Source organism: Leptinotarsa decemlineata, unplaced genomic scaffold, assembly GCF_025532065.1.
Source record: "Leptinotarsa decemlineata unplaced genomic scaffold, Ldec_3_MD MMD2_tig00003348_RagTag_RagTag, whole genome shotgun sequence".
Taxonomy (NCBI): Eukaryota; Metazoa; Arthropoda; class Insecta; order Coleoptera; family Chrysomelidae; genus Leptinotarsa; species Leptinotarsa decemlineata.
Genome location: NW_027412588.1, coordinates 4,210,228 through 4,234,075, shown reverse-complemented (window position 1 = coordinate 4,234,075; position 23,848 = coordinate 4,210,228). Strand labels below are relative to the sequence as shown.

Genomic DNA, 23,848 nt, shown 5'->3' with positions numbered 1-23,848 from the left:
AGATGTTGTATATCAAGAAAGTGGTGGTGGTGTTTTACTAGCTATAAAAAACAGTATTCAGAGAAAAATAGTAAATGTTGAATTATTTGATAATAATTTTCCCGTTATTGATTTGCTTATATGTGCTTTTTAAAGCACCGTTAATTTTATGTGTGTGTTATTTATATTCTGAGACTTACGAACTATTTTGTGAATCATTAGAACAACTAGAAATTTGGCAGACCAAAAATGTAGCTTTGATTGGTGAGTTCAATGCTCCTAATTTTGTATGTGTCTCCGCTCTTGATAACAAGTCACACGCTCTCTATAATATCATTAACTTCTTGAATATGAACCAATGGAATAGTACCTATCTTGAATGACTCGAATAGGCTCTTGGACCTGATCATTTCCAATATGAAATGTGAGGAGATAAGAGACAAGAGCTCCAATGGTTCCTGAAGATATTCCTCATCATCCAGCTTTAATTATTGATTTTAATAATTTTTTGATTAGCGAAACTAGTTTCAACTCAAATGATAACCAAAACCAAAAACATTATAATTTCAAAGGAGCCAATTATCCTGCATTATATAATGCGCTACTTTCTACGAACTGGTCTTTCCTTAGGAATTGTGATGATGTGAATTTAGCTGTTAGTAATTTCTATGATGTCTTATATAATATTATTGATTCACGTGTTCCTATTTTCAAAGTGTTCAAACATAAATATCCCAAATGATATACATCCGAGATTATTTTCAATATCAAAAAGAAAGCTAAACTACGCGAGAAGTACAAAAAACCGGTAATATGCAGTACAATTCTGAATTCAAGAGCCTTAGACTTGTCATCAAAAATCAAATCAAAGCTGCATATGATATTTATTTAAATTCTATGCAGGAATCTGTAGTATCTAATCCTCAATCATTGCGGTCAAACGTACATTCCAAGAATATAACCTCCCGTATTCCAGGTAGGATGAAATATGATGGCTTCACTATTGATTCTCCTGATGAAATTGTAAATAGTTTCGCAAATTTTTTTTTACAGTACATATTCACACTCTGCAGTTGATGAAAATACTTTGCATCCATGCTTATCAAATTCAAATTGTTTTTATAATAATATAAACTTTGAAAACATCAGCGAACAGGAAATCTTGATTGCGGCACGTAAACTAAAAAATAAGTTCACTTCTGGTCCTGATGAGATACCGTCCTTTTTTGTAAAAAATGGCATCGGTGTATTGGTACCTATATGCCTTACTGACACTTTTCAATCTTGCAGTTAAAAATAATCATTTTCCTGAATTATAGAAGATATCACGAGTTTGTCGTGATATTCTGATATTCGGAATTATTGTCCTATCTCAATCCTATCGAACTTTGCAAAACTTCTCGAAATTGTCATTTACAATCACGTACATTCCTCAGTTCGTAATATCATATCTCCTCAACAACATGGATTTATGTTAAACAGATCCACTGTAACAAATTAAATTGTATTGACCCAGAATGTTATTGATCTCTTAGATAATCGTGGTCAAGTTGATGTGATATATACTGATTTTGCTAAAGCATTTGATCGACTTGATCACATGAAACTTCTACAGAAACTCCACCAATTTGGTTTCCATAATTCAGCAGTTCTTTTCATTAAATCCTACTTACTTCAACGCGAACCAAATATCTTTTGTATGGATGGAATTTGTTTTTTGACAAAATACGTTGTAATGACGATTTCTAAACGTTACAATGCATTGCTACTTGTGTGGTAGAACTATATGGTTCCAACGCCATTTGAACTAGCACTGAAACACTGTGATTCTCATCGGTAGCCGTGTTTGTTTTTTTTTCACTTCCGTTCATTAAAATATCCATTTCGTGCCAAAGATTTGGCTAAGCCAGCGAATGTTTTGTCTGACGGTAATTTTCTGTCAGGATGCCGATTAGCGTATATTCTCACTGCTTCTTTTGAATTGCTTCTTGCTTCGCCATAAATACATATCATATCCAACTTTTCTGCATTTGAAAATTGAACCATTTTTCAATTTTACGAGAAACCAACACAAAACTGAATACACTTTCGTCAAATCTGACAGGTTTTCTGACAGATCGATAAATACATTATTGCATTTATTTTGACTTATTCATGACCCTCTTTATAATACGCAATAAAATTGCCTTTTTTCATCAGTATTCAAGGAAAACTACAAGTGTGCTATATGGCTGAATTCAGAATTTGATGCAGAATTCAAAAACCATTTGAAAATACTGGATTACCATTTAAAAAAATTGACGTCGGTTTCGCGACGCCTTAACGGATGAAGTCTAGTGCTGGATCTCTACGTAAATAAGAGGACCCTTTGACAGCAAAATTATCTGCTTTCACGAAATATGAATATTGTTTTTCATTTTTTAGATATTTGTATAGCCTACGTAAGGTCAAAATTAGAATATGGCTCTGTTCTATGGTCTCCATTGTACAATTGCTATAATACATTAATTGAAAAAGTTCAACGTCGTTTCCTAAAGTTTATTTACTTCAAATCTTATGGTATCTATCCTGATAGAGGTATTCCATGTGAATCTCTTACCATAACATTAAATAGTCTTGAATTACGCAAAAGTCTTGAATTACGCAGTAAACTTGCTGGAATAATTTTTCTGTATAAATTACCTGAAAACAATGTGGATGCTATGGAGGTGTTATCTTTTATAAATTTCTGTGTGCCTCATTTTAGAACTAGCAGTGCAAAAACTTTTTACAGCCGACTGGCCAGAACCAATTTGTATCTCAAGTCACCATTTAGCATTTGCAATAATTTCAATTTAATTTCAAGTTTGTGTGATATCAATTTTGATTCCCTAGAATATATTGTTGACACTGCATCTCAGTATTTCATGGAGAATTTTCAATTTTCTGATATAGTTTTTTATTATATTATAATATTCATTCATTTTCTCAAATTGTAACTTTGTAATTATAAGGATCGATATTACTTTTTTAACATACTTAGTTAACCCTGTAAATGTTTTTTAACTGTTGGTTAATAAAGGCTATTATTTTTTTTTTTTCACCGTTTTTCACCGTATTATTATTATCATTCATATTTTTCTTGCAGAGACGGCCTGGATAAGTGTCACATTCGAGGCCAGCATGATTCGTAACTGTAGGCTAAATGATATAATGTTTCATACCACAATGCTCTCGACTTTGTAAACCACCAATGCTGTTTATGTATGCTTTTTTATTGTTTGTAAATTTATTTCTACTCATTAGAGCATAAGAACTGTTTTCGAAGCAATTCATCACAATGTGTTTCAGTCTACAATGTATTGGCATGGTACATTAGAATATGCGGTTGCTCTACTCGCTACCCCCAAAGGCCGCCTCTGTTATTGCCTTAATGTTGTATTATTTGTTTGGATAAGAAATAGTTCTAAGAAAAATTTGTTTCATGAACTTTGCTGCCTTTGATAGAAAAAAACAAATAAATACTTTTTTCAGTTGTAGTTGCGAGGGATGAATATTTTGAGATTTTATTTTGAAATATTTATTTTCTAATTCGTATGTATATCTCCTCGATACAGTCTTTAGACACGGTTTGATCTCTGTTAGAGTATCGGTTCCGGGGATGTTTCTTCCCCGCTTCGTTTACGAGATGGAGCTGTAACTATTTAACAATCTTTCTCTCGAATGAAGGTTTCATGCATGCAGTTGAGCCACGTTGAAATTAATCGAGTCCCAGTCTGGGTCGGATCTTTCCCTCTCTGATGAGAGGTAATACCTCGAAAACGGTCTGTAGGTGATCTACCTACTCGAATAATTTCAGCATGATTCTGCTGCTGGATAAAGGAGAGTCATCTGCGAGACTAACCTCTGTGAGTTTTCTTGCATAAATGTCTGTCAGGTATAATTCAATGGTATAATGTCAGGTATAATGGTATTAGCCGGGGAAGTAGTTGTTTTCCGATAGGCATTAAACATAAGCTACGTTGTAAGTAGTTAGGAGAGATGAATATTTCGAAATAATTATTTTCTTGTAAATACGTTTTTTATAAGAATTTTATTTTGTATTAAATTATCTCATTTTTTCAGGACTTGTTTGGTGAATCATCAGCCAGTAATATACACTTGCTACCATTCAAGAAAACAGATGATTCAACTATTGTAACATGGTTCAACAAGTCACTAGCAACCAATCGATGTCCTCAAGAGAAAATAAAGTATCTTGAATCAGTCTTACACAACATGAACGATAAGTCAATTTCTCACAAGGTGCATTCAATAATGGAACCGGAGTTCCAGGTTTCAACGATAAAGGTCAATTTGATTGGCAACTGCCGACCAAGAGTAACCCAGGAGATGAAACCCGAAGGGGGCGTTTCAACCGAAGAAACCACACCACAGTCCAGTAGTGATGAATATCTGATAACTTTCATCGTACCTGCCATTATCATTTCTATTATGTTATTCTTGGCAATTATCGCTGCCATTGTTTTATATAGAAGAAAACGCATGGGCAAGATGAATGTTGAAGAAGATGGCAGGCAGAGTTATGGAAATAAAGGTGAGAATCAACCCCTAAATTTGACTTTGGTAGTTTTTTCAATTGGTGTATTTATTTTATTCATAAAATTTACAGGAGTCTACATTAATATAGTCCAACAATAAAATATTTATAAAACTATTTGTAAGTATGTTAGTGAAAACAGGAAGAGTCCAGTCTAAAAAAGTATACACTGTGGTTTTTCCTGTCGAAATTCATATGAAAGAGATTTCTATTTTATAATCAGACTAATTATTCTACAAACTGAATTTTGCAAGAGCATCTACAGAAATTTAATGAGTTCATTGAATGAAATTTATACAATTGTCATTGCACCTTAGATTAAATAATTCTTTATTTTAACTGAATGTAACATGTTGTCAATCACCTTCAAACAAACGCTGAATACCCGGTATGAATGTAACATGTTACAATACAAGCAAGTACTATACAGGGTGTTACAAATTCGATCCATACCATTAGGATCTCGGAAGCTATGAGAGATACCAAGATGATTAAATTCGAGCAAAGTTGTGCATTCACCTAAAAATATGCTTCTGAGAAAGTTTTGAAATTCCGAACATATCCGGATATAACTGGAAAAAACAGAAATTTCGGAAAATGGTCTTTATTTTTTACTGACTTCATTTTTCGAAGGATTTGAAAACAAATTACACTTCGACATTGCTACTTTTCTCCTGCTACATAATGGTGTTTTCAGATTTGCTATCTTCCGATCACCATCATCAACTTTATTTTTTCTTATGGGCGCTACATTGGATTCTTTCTATTTTCGATAGAATCAGATTTTACCTTATCAATGATGTTTCATAAGTTATCATTCTTTTTCGAAAAATTGGAGATATTGAAAAAAATTAATTCTTATCATAATAGGCTTTCACTTTGATGTTTCTAAATTTGACTTTCAATTTGTTACACTCAATGACATTTTATTATTGTACAAGTCATTGAATTTTTGGCGAAAAATGGCTTTCACGAATGAAGAAAAAAGAGATATGATACAAATGTATTACAAATACGATAGAAATAGTGTTAGGACATCGGAAATGTATTTAAACTTGTATCCCGAAAGACGACAACCACATTGAACTATGTTCAAGTTATTGGATCAAAATCTCACCGAGTTTGGTTCGTTTGAAAAGCCAATGAAAAAATATGGAGACAGAATCAACAATCAAAATTTGATAAATGAGGTTATATGAGGTAAATTAGACATTATATCCTTTCCAATGAAAATATAATTTTGAACAAATAACAATAACTTAAATGTAAAGACAAAAGTAAATCACAGCAAATGCTCAAAATGCTGGCCTTGTTCATGATAACAAAACTGTGCCCTTCTTCGAATATTATTCACTGCACGATTAATTTCCCTCCTCCTCAATCTTCTTAACTCTCTAAAAATGCTGTGTTGAAGGTCCTCAATATTTTGATATTCCCTCTGACCATAAAGTATATTTTTTAGGGTACCCCATTAGAATGTATCCATAACACTTAAGTCTAGAGACCTTGCTGGCCACCTCACTGGCCCATTATTCCCTATCCGTTTATCACCAAACCTTTCAGTCAGGAAATTGGATACTCGTCTGGTAGTGTGCGGTGGAGCACCATCATGTTGAGACCATATGTTGTTATTGTTATCCAAAGGTAGATCATCCAAATAGTCTTCGAAAATCGACATTAAAAACTGGTGATAGGTTTCTCCATTCAGAATTTCGTCAAATAAATGAGGACCCAAAATTCTATCTTTGTAAATTCCTGCCCACACGTTAATACAAAATCGCACTTGAGGTCGAATTTCTCGGAACTGGCTGGGGTTGTTTATGCTCCAAATATGTTCGTTATTGCGGTTGAATATCCCACAATTCGTAAAAGTGCTTTCATCTGTGCAAATGCAATTTTTGAGATTTCTGTATTTTGTAACATTTTGAACCGCTTTTTTTGAGAAGTCTCCATGCACTTGTATGACAAATATTCGTTTAGGAGGAAATTTGATGTGTGGATTTCCCCGGGTTCATGTTTATCTGCAAATTATTAATTTTTATTGAAAAGGACACATTGTCTAACTTGCCTCGTACATACCTCATTTATCAAATTTTCTTTAGTTTCCTGGTCTGTTCTGTCTCCGTATTTTTTCCTCGGTTTTTCAAATAAACCAAACTCGATGAGATTTTGATCCAATAAATTGAACATAATTCGATGTGGTTGTCGTCTTTCGGGATATAAGTTTAAATACATTTCTGATGTCCTAACACTATTTCTATCATATTTGTAATAAATTTGTATCATATCTCCTTTTTCTTCATTCGTGAAAGCCATTTTTTGCCAAAAATTCAATGACTTGTACAATACTTATGATGCACTGTTTGGAACCTTTGGTGTAGTGATGAATAAATATTACAAGAGTTTTTTCCCTTGTACAATAATAAAATGTCATTGAGTGTAAAAATCTGTTTCTATTCAAAACAGAAAGAATCCAATGTAGCGCTCATGAGAAAAAATGAAGCTGATGGTGGTGGCCGGAAGACGAAACGTCGGATAGAAAATCTGAAAACACCATTATGTAGCAGGGGAAGAGTGCCAATGTGGAAGTGCAATTCGTTTTCGAATCCTTCCAAAAATGAAGCCAGTAAAAAATAAAAAATATTTTCAGAAATTTCAGTTTTTTCCGGATATCTCCGGATATACTCGAAATTTCAAAACTTTATCAACGGAATTTTGTTAGTCAGGTAAATGTGCAACTTTGCCCCAATTTAACCATCTTCGTATCTCTCATAGTTTCCGAATCCCAATGGTAAGGATCGAATTTAAAACACCCTGTATAGTATGGGAAACGACACCATTATACAAGCAAGTTTGCTATTTGGAACATTAAGATTCTGTTGTTGAATAAAATAATATAAAAATAGATACATACATTTAATCACATAAGTGTTTTTTTTTTCTCTATTATTTGAATCCATTTTTTTTAAATGGTGTCTCACATAAATTGAAAAGGTTATATTTTTAGGAGTTATTAATTTTTGGAAAAGAAGGTTTTTGACTTTCTACTACTCCATCTTGATACAAAAAAATGTGGGTATCTTCCACAAAAAGGAAGAAAGCAATCAATAGAGATCGCAAAGAAGTAACTTTTTTGATCTACACATCTTTGTATAGAGTTACTTCTTTTGAAATTGTTTGCTTCTTTTCTTTCTTCGGAAGATTCCCACATTTTTTGTATCAAGATGCAGTAGTTATAAAGCCAAAAACTTTCCCAAGAAAGTGTCTTATATACTCATGATATGACAAAGGGAAGTAATCTAAATAATATACTTTTTTCTTTTGAAAACCAAGACGCATTCATCCAAAAACAAGCACTCTTTTTAATGCTCTCAGTAACCAGGTTGGCGTCTTCAGGAATTAAAGAAAAACTAATTTCTAACTCTAAGACTCAATATAACAGCTTACACTTTCACTTTCTGATAAACATCAATGATTTCAGGTAGAAATTTGCATAAAATTTTCTCGTAAAAGTTCGCGCAAAACAACCTGTTCTGGATTACATTATAAGATGAAGCACTTTTTTTTCATAACACTATGACTTTATCACCAGAAGAAATAACTCTGGTCTTGTCACATTAACACTTATTAATACAGAAAAGGGATTTTTGTGTAATTCGATATTCTTATGAAGTACTTGTTTTGAAAGGACGCTTTCTATATATTTCAATGTTCATATAGGTATGTTCATTACATCATACACCGCAGATATATAGTGTTTTTTAATTTGCTGCAATAATTCTTAATTCGTTGGTGGTAGACTAGAGGGATCGTACTCTAAGATTTTTCATTAAGAATTTCATCATTTTCATTTTTAAATTTACATCTTTTCTCAAATAATTCGTACCGTCCTTTATTTATATCATTTTTCATTGAATAACATCCTTCACATAGGTATAATCTTGAATTATAAACAAAAGTGAAAGATTATTGAACTTGCAATATAAAAGTGTTCATCTAGAAAAGTAACTGTTAGCGATACTTTTTTTTTTTTGTACTCACCAAGTCGACATTCGCAGTTTTTTAGGAACCACAATCAATGGCCTGGATTATATAACTTTTGTTGATGAAAATATGGGGCCTTACTTTTTCGAAACTGATAGATTCTTCTTCACTTCTAGGGAGAGATTTACCTTCATAACTTTTATGATTTTTATTGATGTTTGAGAGGCATGTTATTCACAATTTTTAGTAATTGAAGCTAACTATGCTCAAATGAATCAATTCTTGAATACTGTAGCTGTATGTTCAAGTTTGGATTTGGATACAAGTTTCATGAAATTCTGATTTTCTGTATTCTGTATAGACTATATCATCACTAACATTATTATTGATGAGTAGGTACTATTTCATTGAAGGTTTTGGCTTTCTAATTCTCCATATTCATACAAAAAATGTGGGAGTCTTCCAAAGAAAGGCAGGAAGCCATCAATTTAAAAAAATTAACTCTATACAAAGATGTGTAGATCATGCAAATAAGTAACTTTCAGACACAAACTGGAAGAAAAAACCTTCTCGAAATAGCTATGTCCATATAAACATTGAATTACACGAAACAAAAATACTTTTGAAACAAATATTTTTATACAAACGCTGAATTGTACGAAAAGCACTTTTCTTTATTCCGTTTGTATACCAAACATTCGTAATGGAATAAAATCAGATATCATTCACAGGATTTCTACACAATATAATTAATGAAAGAAGTAAAAATTTCACTTGCATGGAACACTGTCATCCTCACTGCTAGACATCCGATGTTTCACTGTAAGACACTTGCATTATCGGCTCTTCAGAAGCAAATACGGATAATATTAGAACAAAAAACACTCAATTTCCCATTTTTTGTATCAAGATGGAGAAGTACAAAGCCAAAACCTTTCTGTCCCAAAAATATATCAGGTATTCTTAATTTACTCAGTTTTATTATATGTTCACTGTTTGCTATGATGCTGGTTACATATATTTTTTTTATTTTAGGTATACCAGTAATATTTCAAGAGGAGCTAGAAGAGAAGCCTGAACCAGGAACTAAAGCTCCTGTCATCTTAAAAGATGAAAAACCACCTCTTGCTCCACCAGAGTACAGCAAGAGTGGTTCTGTCAAATTATCCGATGACTCTGAACCATATCAGCCTCCACCACCTTTCACTCGCACCCAAGATAATGGCAGGCAAGCCAGACCAAAACCGACCCCTACCTATAGGAAACCACCCCCATATGTGCCACCTTAACAATTGCATTTCACTTTTTTTCAACAATAATTTGTTTTCAAACTGCCAATGCATAGTTCATCGGACAATTTTTTGGATTGCTTTGATTTTTATTTGTCACCCGGTCTTGAGGAAGGTAAAGTACTGGGTCGCTTCTTGATGCCAAAATGTATCGCCCACAACCTTTTATTTCTATGGCTCTCAAATGATTTTTATCTCATTGTAAATCTCTTCCTCTGTGATATTCACTGCTATTATTTGTAGGGGTTTTATTTAATTTTTTTCTGATGTGGGTGATTTATTTTTTATATTTATTTGAGAAATAGACATCACAAGTAAATACTTTGCTTTCAACCAAATTCAACCAACTTGGATGTTTAGCATATTTTTAACATTTTAACTCGACTTATTTTTACTCACAATATGGCTTCTAGCTCTTAAGAACACTACTGACGAAGGGTGATCTCAAAATTTTACAATCATAATTTCGAAAACATGTTAAGTTCGAGGTACTTATAAATGTACTTATAATATTTTTCTCCTATCCATATTCACATTGACTATGTAACAATATGAAGAACTGATGATGACTTTCGAATTTTTTTCATGTTCATGTTCCTCCAAAAAAATATGTATCAGATTCATTAACGGGTAAAGATAGTAAAAATCCCTGCAAGTTTCAAAAATTTCTGTCATTCAGTTTCTCAAAATATTGATCTCTTAAAATTGAAGTGTTAACAACCAAATATTCATAATTTCAGCGTTCACGCTTTCACAAGCATTCACTCTGATTATATGGAAGGAACTAAATAAAAAAAAGTCAAGACTTGAATTTTTATCTCTCATTGTATTGAAAAGCCAAAAAACTTCTTAGAAATTATGGGCTGATCAGAGTCAAATCTTTTTATAACTATAGTTGAACTTTACATGCTATCATTAATGAGATGAAAATATTGATAATATTCTTGATGAGTCGCAGGCCAAGAATAACTAACGAGATGATTTGAGTTATCTCAATTCACCCATTCATAAATGATTGATTATTTGTATAATAACAAGTAGTGCAGTTGAAAAAATAACATAGACTTAGAAATAAATAAGGCTGTTTTTATTTGCAACTATCTATATGTGTATGGTTTTATTCATGAATATGAAAGTTACTTACCGCACAAGTTGTGTAAGATATAGGACGTTATAATATAAAGTTTTCCTATTGAATTATTCATTATTTTTATACAAATTGTTTGAATGTTCATGAATCAAACCAAATTTTCAAGCACACTTTTTTGTATAGGCATTTGTTTTATATGGAATATTTTTTTTGTAATTAGTTACCAATAACCATTTTGTAAAGATATTTTTGGTATATTTTACAAATCTTTTACATATATTTGATTCATATCATTAATATTAGGAAGACAATATAATTTTGATGTTCTGTTTAGATTTTTAAGTGTGTCATATCAGAATCTCATAATGCCCCCATATCATACTTTTGTATTAACCAGTCATGATTATTGTAATGTTCAATACATTTAAAATAATATTCAGCAGAAAATTCAATTTTTATATTTGTTTTCCCATATTCCCAAACCCTGAACACAATATGACTACATAAAGTCAGGTTTACCTCAAATATTGCCAGATCATCCGAATACCCTGAAAAATAACACAATATATAACAATTTAAAGTTAAGGCATGGTTCGGACATGAAAATAATTTATTATATATATATATATATATATATATATATATATATATATATATATATATATATATATATATATATATATACAGGGTGTCCCTGGACTTCCTCTTTTCCTCTCGGGAATGTATAGATGGGTTCAAAATATCACCAGTACTTCATATAACTTTTTTTCCTAAAATCCTTCGTTACCAAGTAACGGGCCCTCGAAGTTACAAAATGAAAAATGTTTTTCTTTGATAACTTTTCAAGTGAATATTCAAAGTCATCCAAATTTTGGTAATTGACTAAACAAATGAATTCCTTCGATGAGTTTTCATGCAGGAGTCAGTTGTTTTGCTACAAAGTGAGGAACGGACTACCCCCGATGGTCCACATCCCAAAACTTTGAAATGACAGATATTTTTCAATATTTTCCAACAAAATAAGGTTACTTGGACAATTTTATGAATAAAAGTACTCGTGTGGAAAGTCGATCGGAGCAACGAGTCTTGATAAAAATGTAGTTACACTCGACGACATCAAACCCGCTCGTCCACCATTATTTGAAATGAATAATTATCAAAGCAGAAATAATAATGATAACGTTAATTCAACAACATTTATCCTGAGATGTCTACCATTATTCGAAAATATTAGTTTTTAAGGAAAATGGAAATGATAGGTAAAATGTTCATAACGAATTTTTATAATGCAAACACGTTTAACTAACGAAACTCAAGAGCCTCAAGAGCAAACAGAAATGAAAAATCCGCTACAGAAACTGCTCGATATGACCACCTTCTCTCTCTATACATTTTCTTAGTCTGCGAAGACACCCTTTCTGTACTTGAAATAGCATTCCAGGGTCGTTTCGTATGGCTTCACAATGTAATGTCTCCGGATTTAAATCCAATGGATTTAAATCCGGAGACCGCGATGGCCATGAATATGGCCCACCTCTACCAATCCATCTATTGTGGAAAATATGGTTCAGATGGTCACGCACAATCAAACTAAAATTAGGAGGAGCGCCATCATGCATAAACCACATATCTCTTCGGGTTTGCAATGGAACATGTTCCAAAAGTCCATTCAAATCGTTCTGAATGAACTCCAAATAACGTTCTCCATTCAATCGGTCCTGTAGAACGGTCCTATAAGATGGTTTCCTATGATACCAGCCCAAACATTCACGTTGAATTTTCGTTGGTGTTTGGTTTGCAATATCCCATGGGGATTTTCTTCGGCCCATATATGGAGATTATGAGAGTTGATAACTCCATCTCTACTGAAACCTGTTTCATCAGTGAATAAAACTCGATTAATAAAAGTCATATCCTCTCTTTGTCTATCCATGAACCAATTGGCATATTCCAGTCGTGCTGGAAAATCTTGAGGTGTCATGGCATGTACCTTCTGGATGTGAAATGGGTGGAGCAGTTGTTCCCTAATTATTCTATGAATAGTGGACTTGGATGTATGGAACTGTTCTGATAGATTTCTGATGCTCATTGAAGGATCATCAGCGACGGCTTCCAAAATATTTTCCTCCAATACAACGGGACGTACAGTCCTAGGAGCGCCCTCACCACCTCGTTTTGGCAAAACTGTACCTACAGTAATATCGAAATAAAACAACGTGCTCAAATTAATTATCAATTATTACATACCTGTCTCCCTCAAGCTGCGATCGACACGCTCGAATGTTTCTCTTGACGGTACCGTTCGATTGGGAAAATGCTCGGAATACAGACGACGAGCTTCTGCAGCATTACAAAATGCTCGTCCATAAAATACATGCATATCTGCATATTCATTGAATGTAAACTGTTCGGCCATATCAAAAAATTTCAAAATATCCTATAGAATATTGACAATACAATGATAGTCATATGACAACGCACCACTCAACAAAACAAAATCGCATTCCAGTTTCTCATTTTTAATCAAAACTTTCTTAAATGTTTTTTTGTCAACATCTGTGAAAGAAATGGAACATAATTATTCCCTGGATATTTTTCACCTGATCATGTGCAGCCGTTTTTGTAGTTCATTCATTTGCTTTTTATTAGTATAGTAAATATTTTTTCCAATGTGCGTTTTTTCAGCTAAATTTAGATTCGTGTTAAAGAATTTCTTCCATAAAATTATAATTATCAGTGGAACTCCTCAACAGTTTAGCTGTGAAGAAGAATTTGAAACATTCGAATGTTGAGTTTCATGAGATTCAGATAATTGATTAACACGAAACGTGATTATTCCACACGTATTATGTACATACAAAATATGGAATGAATTCGATATTTCATAGTAGAGTAGCTTGTTAGTTTAAAAACACCACGAATCTACAGAACTTGATATTTCTTTTGAAAAAATATCTGCTATCACAATTGTGACTTAAACTTCCATATAGGTACTGTACTTTTTGTTTACGACTTCATTTTAGCATACTTTGTATTATTCCTGTTATAAATGTTGTTGAATTAACGTTATCATTATTATTTCTGCTTTGATAATTATTCATTTCAAATAATGGTGGACGAGCGGGTTTGATGTCGTCGAGTAGAACTACATTTTTATCAAGACTCGTTGCTCCGATCGACTTTCCACACGAGTACTTTTATTCATAAAATTGTCCAAGTAACCTTATTTTGTTGAAAAATATTGAAAAATATCTGTCATTTCAAAGTTTTGGGGTGTGGACCATCGGGGGTAGTCCGTTCCTGACTTTGTAGCAAAACAACTGACTCCTGCATGAAAGCTCATCGACGGAATTCATTTGTTTATTCAATTATCAAAATTTGGATGATTTTGAATATTCACTTGAAAAGTTATCAAAGAAAAACATTTTTCATTTTGTAACTTCGAGGGCCCGTAACTTGGTTACGAAGACTTTTAGGAAAAAAAGTTATATGAAGTACTGGTGATATTTTGACCCCATCTATACATTCCCGAGAGGAAAAGAGAAAGTCCAGGGACACCCTGTATATATATATTTTTATATATATATATATATATATATATATATATATATATATATATATATATATATATATATATACAGTGTGTCCAAGATAAGGATCCTAAGCATGGGAATCTCAGTACCTGTTGGAGATACAGCTTAGGTTAAATTAGGAAAAAGTTGTGTTCTTTAAAGCTTATTTACATGCTGTTTAGAAACTTGAAGAATTTTCATGGCCTGCTGAGATATTTGGGAAAAACGAGAATTTGACAATATCAATTTTATTTTTTTCTGACTTTATTTGAAAAGATATCAAAAAACGAATAACACTTTTTCATTGGCACTTTCAAGGTACTACACGATGGTATTTTTAGTTTTTATATCCGACGTTTCGTTTTCAAAAAACCATCATCTTTATTTTTTTAAATAGCCCGAAAAAAAAAGTACACCCTGTATCTGATTCCATTTTTTATTACGAATTCAAGGATGTAACACATGCCATTGTTTTCTTTTTAGTTTAAGGGAAAATTGCATTTTTTCTATTTTTAAAATGTATTTTTAAGTAGGTTAATAATGATTTTTTTAAAGTAATGAAAACAACAAAGAAATTAACGCATTTTTTATTCAATTCAAAGGAGGTGTTCAAACAGGTTTCTGTTATTTTCCAAACATAAGTATGATCTTCTAACTGTAGAACTTAAAACATCACGTAACATCTCTGGTGTAATACTGTTAAATGCGACAGTTACACATTCTCGTAACTGCTGTTCAGTTTCAAAAGAATGTTGGTAAACCCGGTTTTTAACAAAACCCCATATGAAGAAGTCCAGAGGAGTTAAGTCAGGGGATCGCGCTGGCCAAGACACTTCACTAAAGGTTCCAATCCACTTTCCAGGAAATCGCTGCGAAAGATACTCTCGAACTTGTCTAGAATTATGTGCAGGAGCACCGTCTTGTTGAAACCAACAGTTATTGACCTGTGCCAGAGGTAAATTATTATCTAAACAGTCTTCTACATAGTTTTGCAATAAATGATGGTATCGTTCGGCGGTCAAAGAATTATAGTAAAAAAACGGACCTAGTATTTTAGTTCCTAAAATTGCACACAACATATTACACCCAAAACGTTCGAAATCCCCTGGTTTAAGTCCTTGGCAAATCCTAAATTTATAGGGGTGATATCTATTTTTACGCAAAATAAATTGAGCTGTGGATTTGGCTACTCCTACATTATTTTCGATTTGCCTAGTTGATATTTCAGGGTTCTCAACAATTGCTTGTAAAACATTATTTTGGGCTTCTTCTGAAGATTTCTTTTTTCGAGATAAAACAGGCTTTTTAAATGAACCATATTCTTTTAAATTTCGAGCCAGCTCTAATAAAATGGGTTATAGTTGTTTTTCTTCATAATACCTACATGTTTGAGTGAAATACAACAAATTAGGTATCATTGGAAAGATAATTTTGTGCCCTTTCAAATGATATATCACTCGACCCCACTTTCCATCTAAAATTTTAGGGTTGTTACTCACCCTCGCTAGGGGGTTGAAGGCACAGGTAGAAAAATACATCTAAAATGTGTCCCCCTCAAAAGCATAATTGACCTGTCCGAGCATTTTTGCATTAAGTTACAAAAAAAGGAGAAAAGCAAGGTGCACACTTTTCGTTGGACCACTCTATATATATACCACTCGATATATATATATATATATATATATATATATATATATATATATATATATATATAGATATATATAGATAAGTACTAATTTGATCACTCCCATATTGATTTAAATTTAAGAGCCACCGGTAGACAGCTGTTTCAGCGGTCAGCGGTCCTCGATTGAAGACAATATGTGAATGAGCAAGAAAAGTACTTAACAAAAATAACTGCATATACGCAAGCGAGACATAAGTGGAACCACCTGTGTGTGGCACCCAAGTCAACTTGCCAAGTTTTTATGACAGTGTTGGTGGTTTGACTAATCAACCGACAACGAGAGAGATTTTGAAAAACGTGTTCAATTTTGCTGATGGAGCTTAGAAAAGATCAATCAGGAAAATTATTTTTTCGATTTTGTGTTATTTTCTGATGAAGCGACTTTTCATAAAAATGTAACTGTGAATCGGTATAACATGCATAATTATGCAACGTAAAACCATCAACAGCCTGTATATATTTACAGGCCGTATTTTTTAGGTGATACCACTATTGCTATCTCGGAAACGGTAGATCCTACAAGGACGGTTAAATGAAACAAAAGTTGCCTATTTAGGAATGCAACACACTGGTATTTTCAGATCTATAAAATCATCAACGGTTTCTGAGATATTTGCAAAAAACTAAAAATGACAGATTTTATTTTTTTGCTCTACCGCCTCCATTTTCATTAATAACAAAAAATGACGAGGAAACTTTTTGCTTCATTTCATGTGCTTTATAATCTGGGTGAACTTATTTTTCAATGCAAGGTTTTGTTCATTGAATTCCATCATCAATATATGTTTTTTAAATACGGACCTATATATTTTTTTATACATTTTCGTAGACATTATAATTACAAATTCGTTGGCATATCACAAACATGTATTTCTCGACGTTTTTTTAAGAAACCACATCATCAATATTCTATCATTTAACTTTTTTTATTTAATGAGAAATCAAATATCAAACTATTGTTGTAACACATAGTTAACAGTATCGTTAATACGTCACATTGAAAAAAAGACAGTTGCGATAGAAAATGTACCTATACACCATAACGGAATGTCTCACGTTACATTTTTTTAAGTTATCGTCTCACGCGATATCGCATCAAATGTTCAAATTGTCTTCCATCATTTCTTAAACAAATACTTGCTCTAGAAAAAGTGTGCTTGTGGCAGTTCTCTAACATCTGTGGAGTGATAGCGATGCAAGCACTCCTTATTGAATCTTTCAATTCTTCAATATTTTCAAAATTTGTTCTGAATACTTGATCTTTCATGAAGCTCCACACGAAAAATCTAGAAGATAAATGTCCGGTGAACGTGGTGGCCATTCAATAGGACCATTATTTCCTATCCACCTTCCTTGCATAGTTGTATTGCAGATTCTCCTGCGATGTGGTGGAGCTCTGTCGTGTTGGAAATACTCATATTTTCTCATGAGGCTAAGTGGAAAATCTTCTAATAACTCAATTAGAGTCCCTGATAAGAAATCCAAGTATAATTCTCCGGTCAGAGATGTTTAAAAAAAGTGGGGGCCAATAATTTTATTATCAAGAACAGCAAGCCATACGTTAACACCACATCTCTCTTGAAAATTGGAAACTCTATGTAAATATTCATTTTCTTGTCGCCAATGATAATGTATATTCATTCCTGTTGAACCATCCGTTATTGGTATATGTACTTTCATTACACAACAATTTTTTTTTACAAATTTCATTATCTTGTCGAAATTTTCTAATGAACCATCTACAAAAAACTTTTCTCCTGTTGAAGTCCGTTAAACGCAAATGATGAACTTTTCTAACTCGATAAATTTATTTTTCTTCAAAATTTTTCGCCTAGACGTAGTGAATATGGCCGAATTATGAGCAATCTTTCTTAGAGATACTTCCTTGTTCTCAATTTTTTTATTTTCCATAAAACCTAAATCAAATTAATGTCACTTTATCATTATTGTGAATCTTCTTTGAACTCACCTAAAACGACGATTTCATTATCGCCACCACATTCAGTAACCGTACATTTTCTTTCAGAGGGTTTTTCAAAAGATCCATAATTCCGTAAAGTATTTTCGATTCGTTGAAAATATCTATGATTAGGTTGTCGTCGTTCAGGATACAATTCCGAATACATTGCCAGAGATTTGGTAGTATTTCTCAAACATCTCGAATATACAAAAAGCATATCCACTTTTTTGTCATTGGAAAAATTCATGTTTCTCCCTTAAAATCGCTCAACGATTTGAATAACTTTTATTTTGTGTTTGAAAATTAACTTGACATTCACATTCATGTATTTCATGGCTTACTTCAAAAAAAGAAAATATCGCTTATCATGCTTCTCGTGAAAATCATCTGACTTTTTTTAATGCAGTATTTTTATTAGTTAATTCTTGTTGATATCCTCATTTTCTGAACAGAAATTTTTGGTTAGCTACAAATTTTCAAAAGACATTTGGAAATTATGAATGGCTTGGTATTGATACAGAGATTCTTGGTCTCTTTTTCAAGACGACCCTAACAGAAATTTAGTTGGATTTCAATGAATATACATATTTATAATCTCGATGAACAACATTATCGACAGGATTCCAGTGACATTCGGAAATTCGAGCTCTTAATAAAAATGATAGTGATGATGCTGTTTCGGGAAGAAACGTCGTGAAATATAGATGTTGTGATATATCAAGGACTTTTTATTTATAATGACTACGAAAATGTATATGAAAATATACAGGTCCGTATTTAAAAAACATATATTGATGATGGAATTCAATGAACGAAACGTTGCATTAAAAATAAGTTCACCCAGATTATAAAGCACATGAAATGAAGCAAAAAGTTTCCTCGTCATTTTTTGTTATTATTGAAAATGGTGGCTGTAGAGCAAAAAAAATAAAATCTGTCATTTTCAATGTTTTGCAAATATCTTACAAACCGTTGATGATTTTATGGATCTGAAAATACCATTGTGTTGTATCCCTAAAAAGGTAACTTTTGTTCCATTTAACCGTCCTTGTACGACCTACCGTTTCCGAGATAGCGATGTGGTATCAGCTAAAAAAACGGCCTGTATATACAGGGTATTCCATATACGATGGTCTATTAGACGTATCTAGAGAACAAAAAAAGATGAGAGTTTCAAAGTTTGGTTACCGATGTAGATGGCTGAGATCTATCGGTTGAAAATATTTTCATTACCGCATTGTTGCCACATCTACATGTAACATACATCAACTTGGAAATTTCAAATAGAACACCATATATATTACATCATTTTTAAATTCTGCATCTAAATACAAGTTACTTTTGTGAACCATGTTCTTTACCTATCTCTCCCCGTTTTTGATATATTAATTATTTTGTTTTTTTTTTTTTGGCGAAAACATGGTATTTTTAATATTTAATATCGCATGAGCTACCTGATACACCAAACTCAAATTCTAGCAACATTAAGATAAGGTATGGTGGTTGTTATTTCAGAACGAAACTTAAATCTTATTTTATACAGTGTCTGAAAAATACGTCTCAATTTGTATCTTTGAAAAATTACCATAACTAATTTTCATCAAATGGAACTCCCAGTATAGGTATTATTCAATTTTCGAATTCAGCCTACTAATGTGAACAACTTTGATCAACTATATCCTATACCTATCTCTGACGGTTTATGAGATGAATTTTTCTATAATGTTTTTGCTTCTATACAAATATAACACTTCAAATACAAAATTCGGCGAAAAATGTATTTATTGAACACATTGAATAATGAATAATAACTTTATATTAGTTCAGAAAGTTTAAATAGAATACATGAATGAAATTCCATAGTGGGTGCATGACAAACATTACAATGTTGACAGAAAAACGAACACTTTTCAAAATTAAATCGATAACAAAAATAAATTCTAAATTAAAAAACAAGAGATAATATTGTGAAACTAGCTTCGCAATTACTTGAGATTCAACATGACACAAAAATTCAGTAGCTCAGGTGCTTGAAATGCTGACCATTCACTTGTAAACATTGGTGGATTGATGTTAGAGTAGAGTTTATTCTCTTGTGTGATAATACATTACTGTTACTTAGTCATGTTCCATTAAAGAAGTGTATGAACTCTTCGCTTTTATAAAACACATTTTCTTTACCCTTTTAGCAAATTTAACTAGGACTAGTTCCTTCCACTCGTTTGGTATCATATTGTAATATTTAATAGACAGAAATCTGAAAGAGTTGAGATTCTTGGATAAGCGAACCGGATTTATATCTGGTATTATATTTATTTTGAACAGTATAACTGGAAATGTTTTTCTTGGCAAAAAGTAAGCATTCATAAATGAATTGATTAGTCACAGTCAATATACCTAGTTTTTTGAATAGTGGACGACAACTTTCATCAAGTTTTGAATTTGTTATTACTCTTTTTGCCCTTTTTTGCATTATGAGAATTTTATCAACATGTGCCGATCCACCCCATAAGAGAATTCCGTAGGACATGGTACTGTGAAAGAGACCGTGGTAGGCTGTGAGAACAACACTTTCATTTACAATATCTTTGATATTTCTTAAGAGATAGATGGAGGTAGCTAATTTATTTCTCAGATTGGTTATGTGAGCCTCCTATGTCAGCTTACAATCTAATGTGATCAGTCGTGGCTCTGCGGATTTCTGACGGGTCGATTTCTTCGAAGGCACATCTAACCCGATATTTCAGTTCCTGTTTCGTATTGATAGGTGTTCTATATACCCTTTCCTAGATTTTTCCCCAGAGGTAATCTAGAGAAGTCAGATACGTTGATCCATCCAACTGATACCAACAATTCCGTTACAAGTTCAGGGGCAAATTGTCTAGAAAATCACCCATAGTCGATCTCAGAATATCTAAATATTTTTGGGAATTCGTCAACTTTTCTTCATAAATGCAAATAGAAACTATATCATCCGTGAGCATACAAAAAACATTAAAACTGAATTTTTGTAGGAATCCCCTTTGTCTAATCAAATGGAGATTTTCTGAAGCCCAGACGTGATTATTTCGATGATTGAATATTCCCTCACATGAAATGCATGAATATAAAACGAATCTAGGATTTTCAGAGTTCGAATAATTATTATTATCCATCTTCACTATTCAATATGACAGTCGAACTATTTAAACAAGTTATTGTCAAATCCATTCTTTTGTTGTTTAAATATGATTTAGATCATAATACAACATTATCCTTGCCGAAATTCAGTTGCGAAATTCAAAATTATTGTTGAAAACTCTTTTGATATTCTAGTAGATGATTGAAAAAAGAAAAAGATTCGCAATATGTATTGAATTTTTCAGCCTGATTTAATATTGAAAAGTATTTCTTGGAAAAACAATCTCAGTTTGTCAATTTTCAATCTAAAGGAATACATTTCCAAAGGCTCGAGACCTACGCCATTTTAGCAGAACTGAAATTTTGAGAATGTGTGTATTATGCACTGGATTATTAATTTCATTGGAAATTTTATGCTTGCATAGGAGCCAATTTTTTAGAAATAGTTCATATTTCATAAACGGTCAGAGATAGGTATATGATATAGCGTTGATCAAAGTTGTTCACATTGGTTGGCTGAATTCGAAAATGTAATAATATACAGAGTATTCCATTTGAAAAAAATTAGTTATGATCGTTTTTCAAAGATACAAATTGAGACGTATTTTTCAGACACTCTGTATGAAATAAAATTTGAGTTTCGTTCTGAAATAAAGACCACCATACCTTATCTCAATGTTGCCAGAATTTGAGTTCGATGTATCAGGTAATTCATGCGATATTAAATATTAAAAATACCATGTTTTCGCCAAAACAAATTACAAAATAAATAATATTTTAAAAACGGTGAGAGATACGTATAGAACATGGTTCACAAAAGTAATTTAATATCTGTTACATGTAGATGTGGCAACAATGAGGCGATGAAAATATTTTCAAACGATAGATCACAGTCATCTATATCGATTACAAAAATTTGAAACTCTCATCTTCTTTTGTTCTCTAGATATGTTTGATAAGATAAGATATTTATTGACCTTTAAAAATTACAAAAATGTTTATGAGATAAATTCACAACATAATTGTGTAGGTACGTCAAAACAGGTGTAGATATAAAAATGTATATAAAATTTGTAAAGCTATGTAAAGCTGTAAAAATGAGATAATCCTAGAAACTAGGCTTCATGTAAGGTAGTACGTTAAATAGACAGTACTAAATATTAAGTCCATATATGGGAAAAAACATCTTCAATATTATAAAGTGGATTTACAAGAAGTGATTGTTTTAAGTAATGTTTCAATTTTTTTGTAATGAATGTTTTCCAATCCACCGGTATAAGGTTATATAGTTTAATTGGTAGATAGTCAGTCTGCTTCATTGTTTTAGTGTAGTTCACTAGAGGTAGTCTATACAATTCTTTATTGCGGGTATTGTACTTATGAATTTCACTCCCTGTAGTGTTCGCATTTTTGTTTCGGTGTATCCACAAGATGGCTTCTGTAATATATATATACATGGAAGTGTTACAATTTGCATTATGATGAACAATGGTTTGGCATGTTTCCTTGGTCCAGCCTTAGCCATAGTTCTAATTTTTTTTTATTAATTAATAACTGGTGGCACGCTGAGCTTGTGACCCATAATAAAATCCCATACATTAAGTGGCAGTGAACCATACTGTAATATACAGTTTTCAGCATTTCAATTGATACTATTTCTCTGAGATTTCTAAATAAAAATTTACTTGTGGGCAGCTTTTTTTTGCAATTCCTGAATGTTCTTTCCAGTTCAGGTTGGAATCTATGTGAAATCCTAGTATTTTGACTGATGAATCATTTGCTGTATTTTTTGAGAAAGTTATTTCTTTAGTTTTGTTTTTATTCAAAGATAAAATATTTGCGTTGAAGTAAGCTTCACCTCGTGACAGTGTCTCACTTGACATTCTATCGATCTCTTCTAAATTCCTGCTTCTGATTAAAAAAGTTGAGTCATATGCGTACATAAATACATCTGCGATGTCTAAGAAGGTTGGCAGATCATTCATATAGATTATAAACAACAGTGGCCCCAGGACTGAACTCTGAGGTACACCATGTTTGATTTGTATGGTCCTGGAGGTCACATTATTGTAGGATATTTATTGTTGTCTGTCCGTGTTGTCTGTCAATAAATCGAAGAGCTGGTCCACGTATCCTGTATTTATGGAGCTTTTCTAATAGCATGCCATGTGAGACACTGTCAAAGGCTTTCGACAAGTCGCATAGAATTGCACGTGTATGTACTCCTACGTCTAGATTTTTTGCTATTGAGTGAACTATCTCAGTAACAGCTTGTGAAGTTGATCTCAGCGATCGAAACCATATTGGTGGTCATCGAGATGTTTTCCGTTTTCCAAAAATCTCGTTATTCTGTCTTTGATAATTACTTCAATTATTTTTGATATTATTGGAGTAATTGTTATATATCTATAATTATCACAGGTATTTATATCACCTTTTTTCATAATTGGGGTTGCTCTACAGTTTCAGATGTGATGGAAATTCTCCCTTCTCCATTCATGTATTAACTAGGTGTGCTTAGGATTTCCGGTATGAGTTTGATTATTTTGGAGCTTATGTTATATGCATCCGTAGTTGAACTATTTTTG

The 23,848-nt window shown here is 32.4% G+C and overlaps 2 protein-coding genes across 2 annotated transcripts in view; one reads left to right on the top strand and one right to left on the bottom strand.

The window, feature by feature from the left end:
* Positions 1-11,373, top strand: part of Dg (Dystroglycan) — a gene marked incomplete at its 5' end in the record, with an annotated part of 473,071 nt that extends 461,698 nt beyond the window's left edge. Inside the window, 2 exon segments of the mRNA XM_074178137.1 lie at positions 4,084-4,555; positions 9,578-11,373. Of these exon segments, the coding sequence (XP_074034238.1) occupies positions 4,084-4,555; positions 9,578-9,831 (726 nt within the window). The 3' untranslated portion in view covers positions 9,832-11,373.
* A 5,660-nt stretch (positions 11,374-17,033) lies between these two features.
* LOC141483467 (uncharacterized) lies at positions 17,034-18,833 on the bottom strand. The gene is made up of 2 exons (XM_074178136.1): positions 18,150-18,833; positions 17,034-18,096 (listed from the first exon to the last, which is right to left on the bottom strand). Exons 1-2 carry the CDS (start codon positions 18,385-18,387, stop codon positions 17,951-17,953), a joined length of 384 nt encoding a protein of 127 aa, XP_074034237.1. The 5' UTR covers positions 18,388-18,833; the 3' UTR covers positions 17,034-17,950.
* Positions 18,834-23,848: the final 5,015 nt, after the last annotated feature.

Excerpts from the sequence above, each read along its gene's own strand:
- LOC141483467 (XM_074178136.1), bottom strand. The coding sequence starts at position 18,387 with ATGAATTTTTCCAATGACAAAAAAGTGGATATGCTTTTTGTATATTCG. Across the intron at positions 18,097-18,149 it reads TAATGAAATCGTCGTTTTAG|GTTTTATGGAAAATAAAAAA; the intron begins GTGAGTTCAAAG and ends AATTTGATTTAG.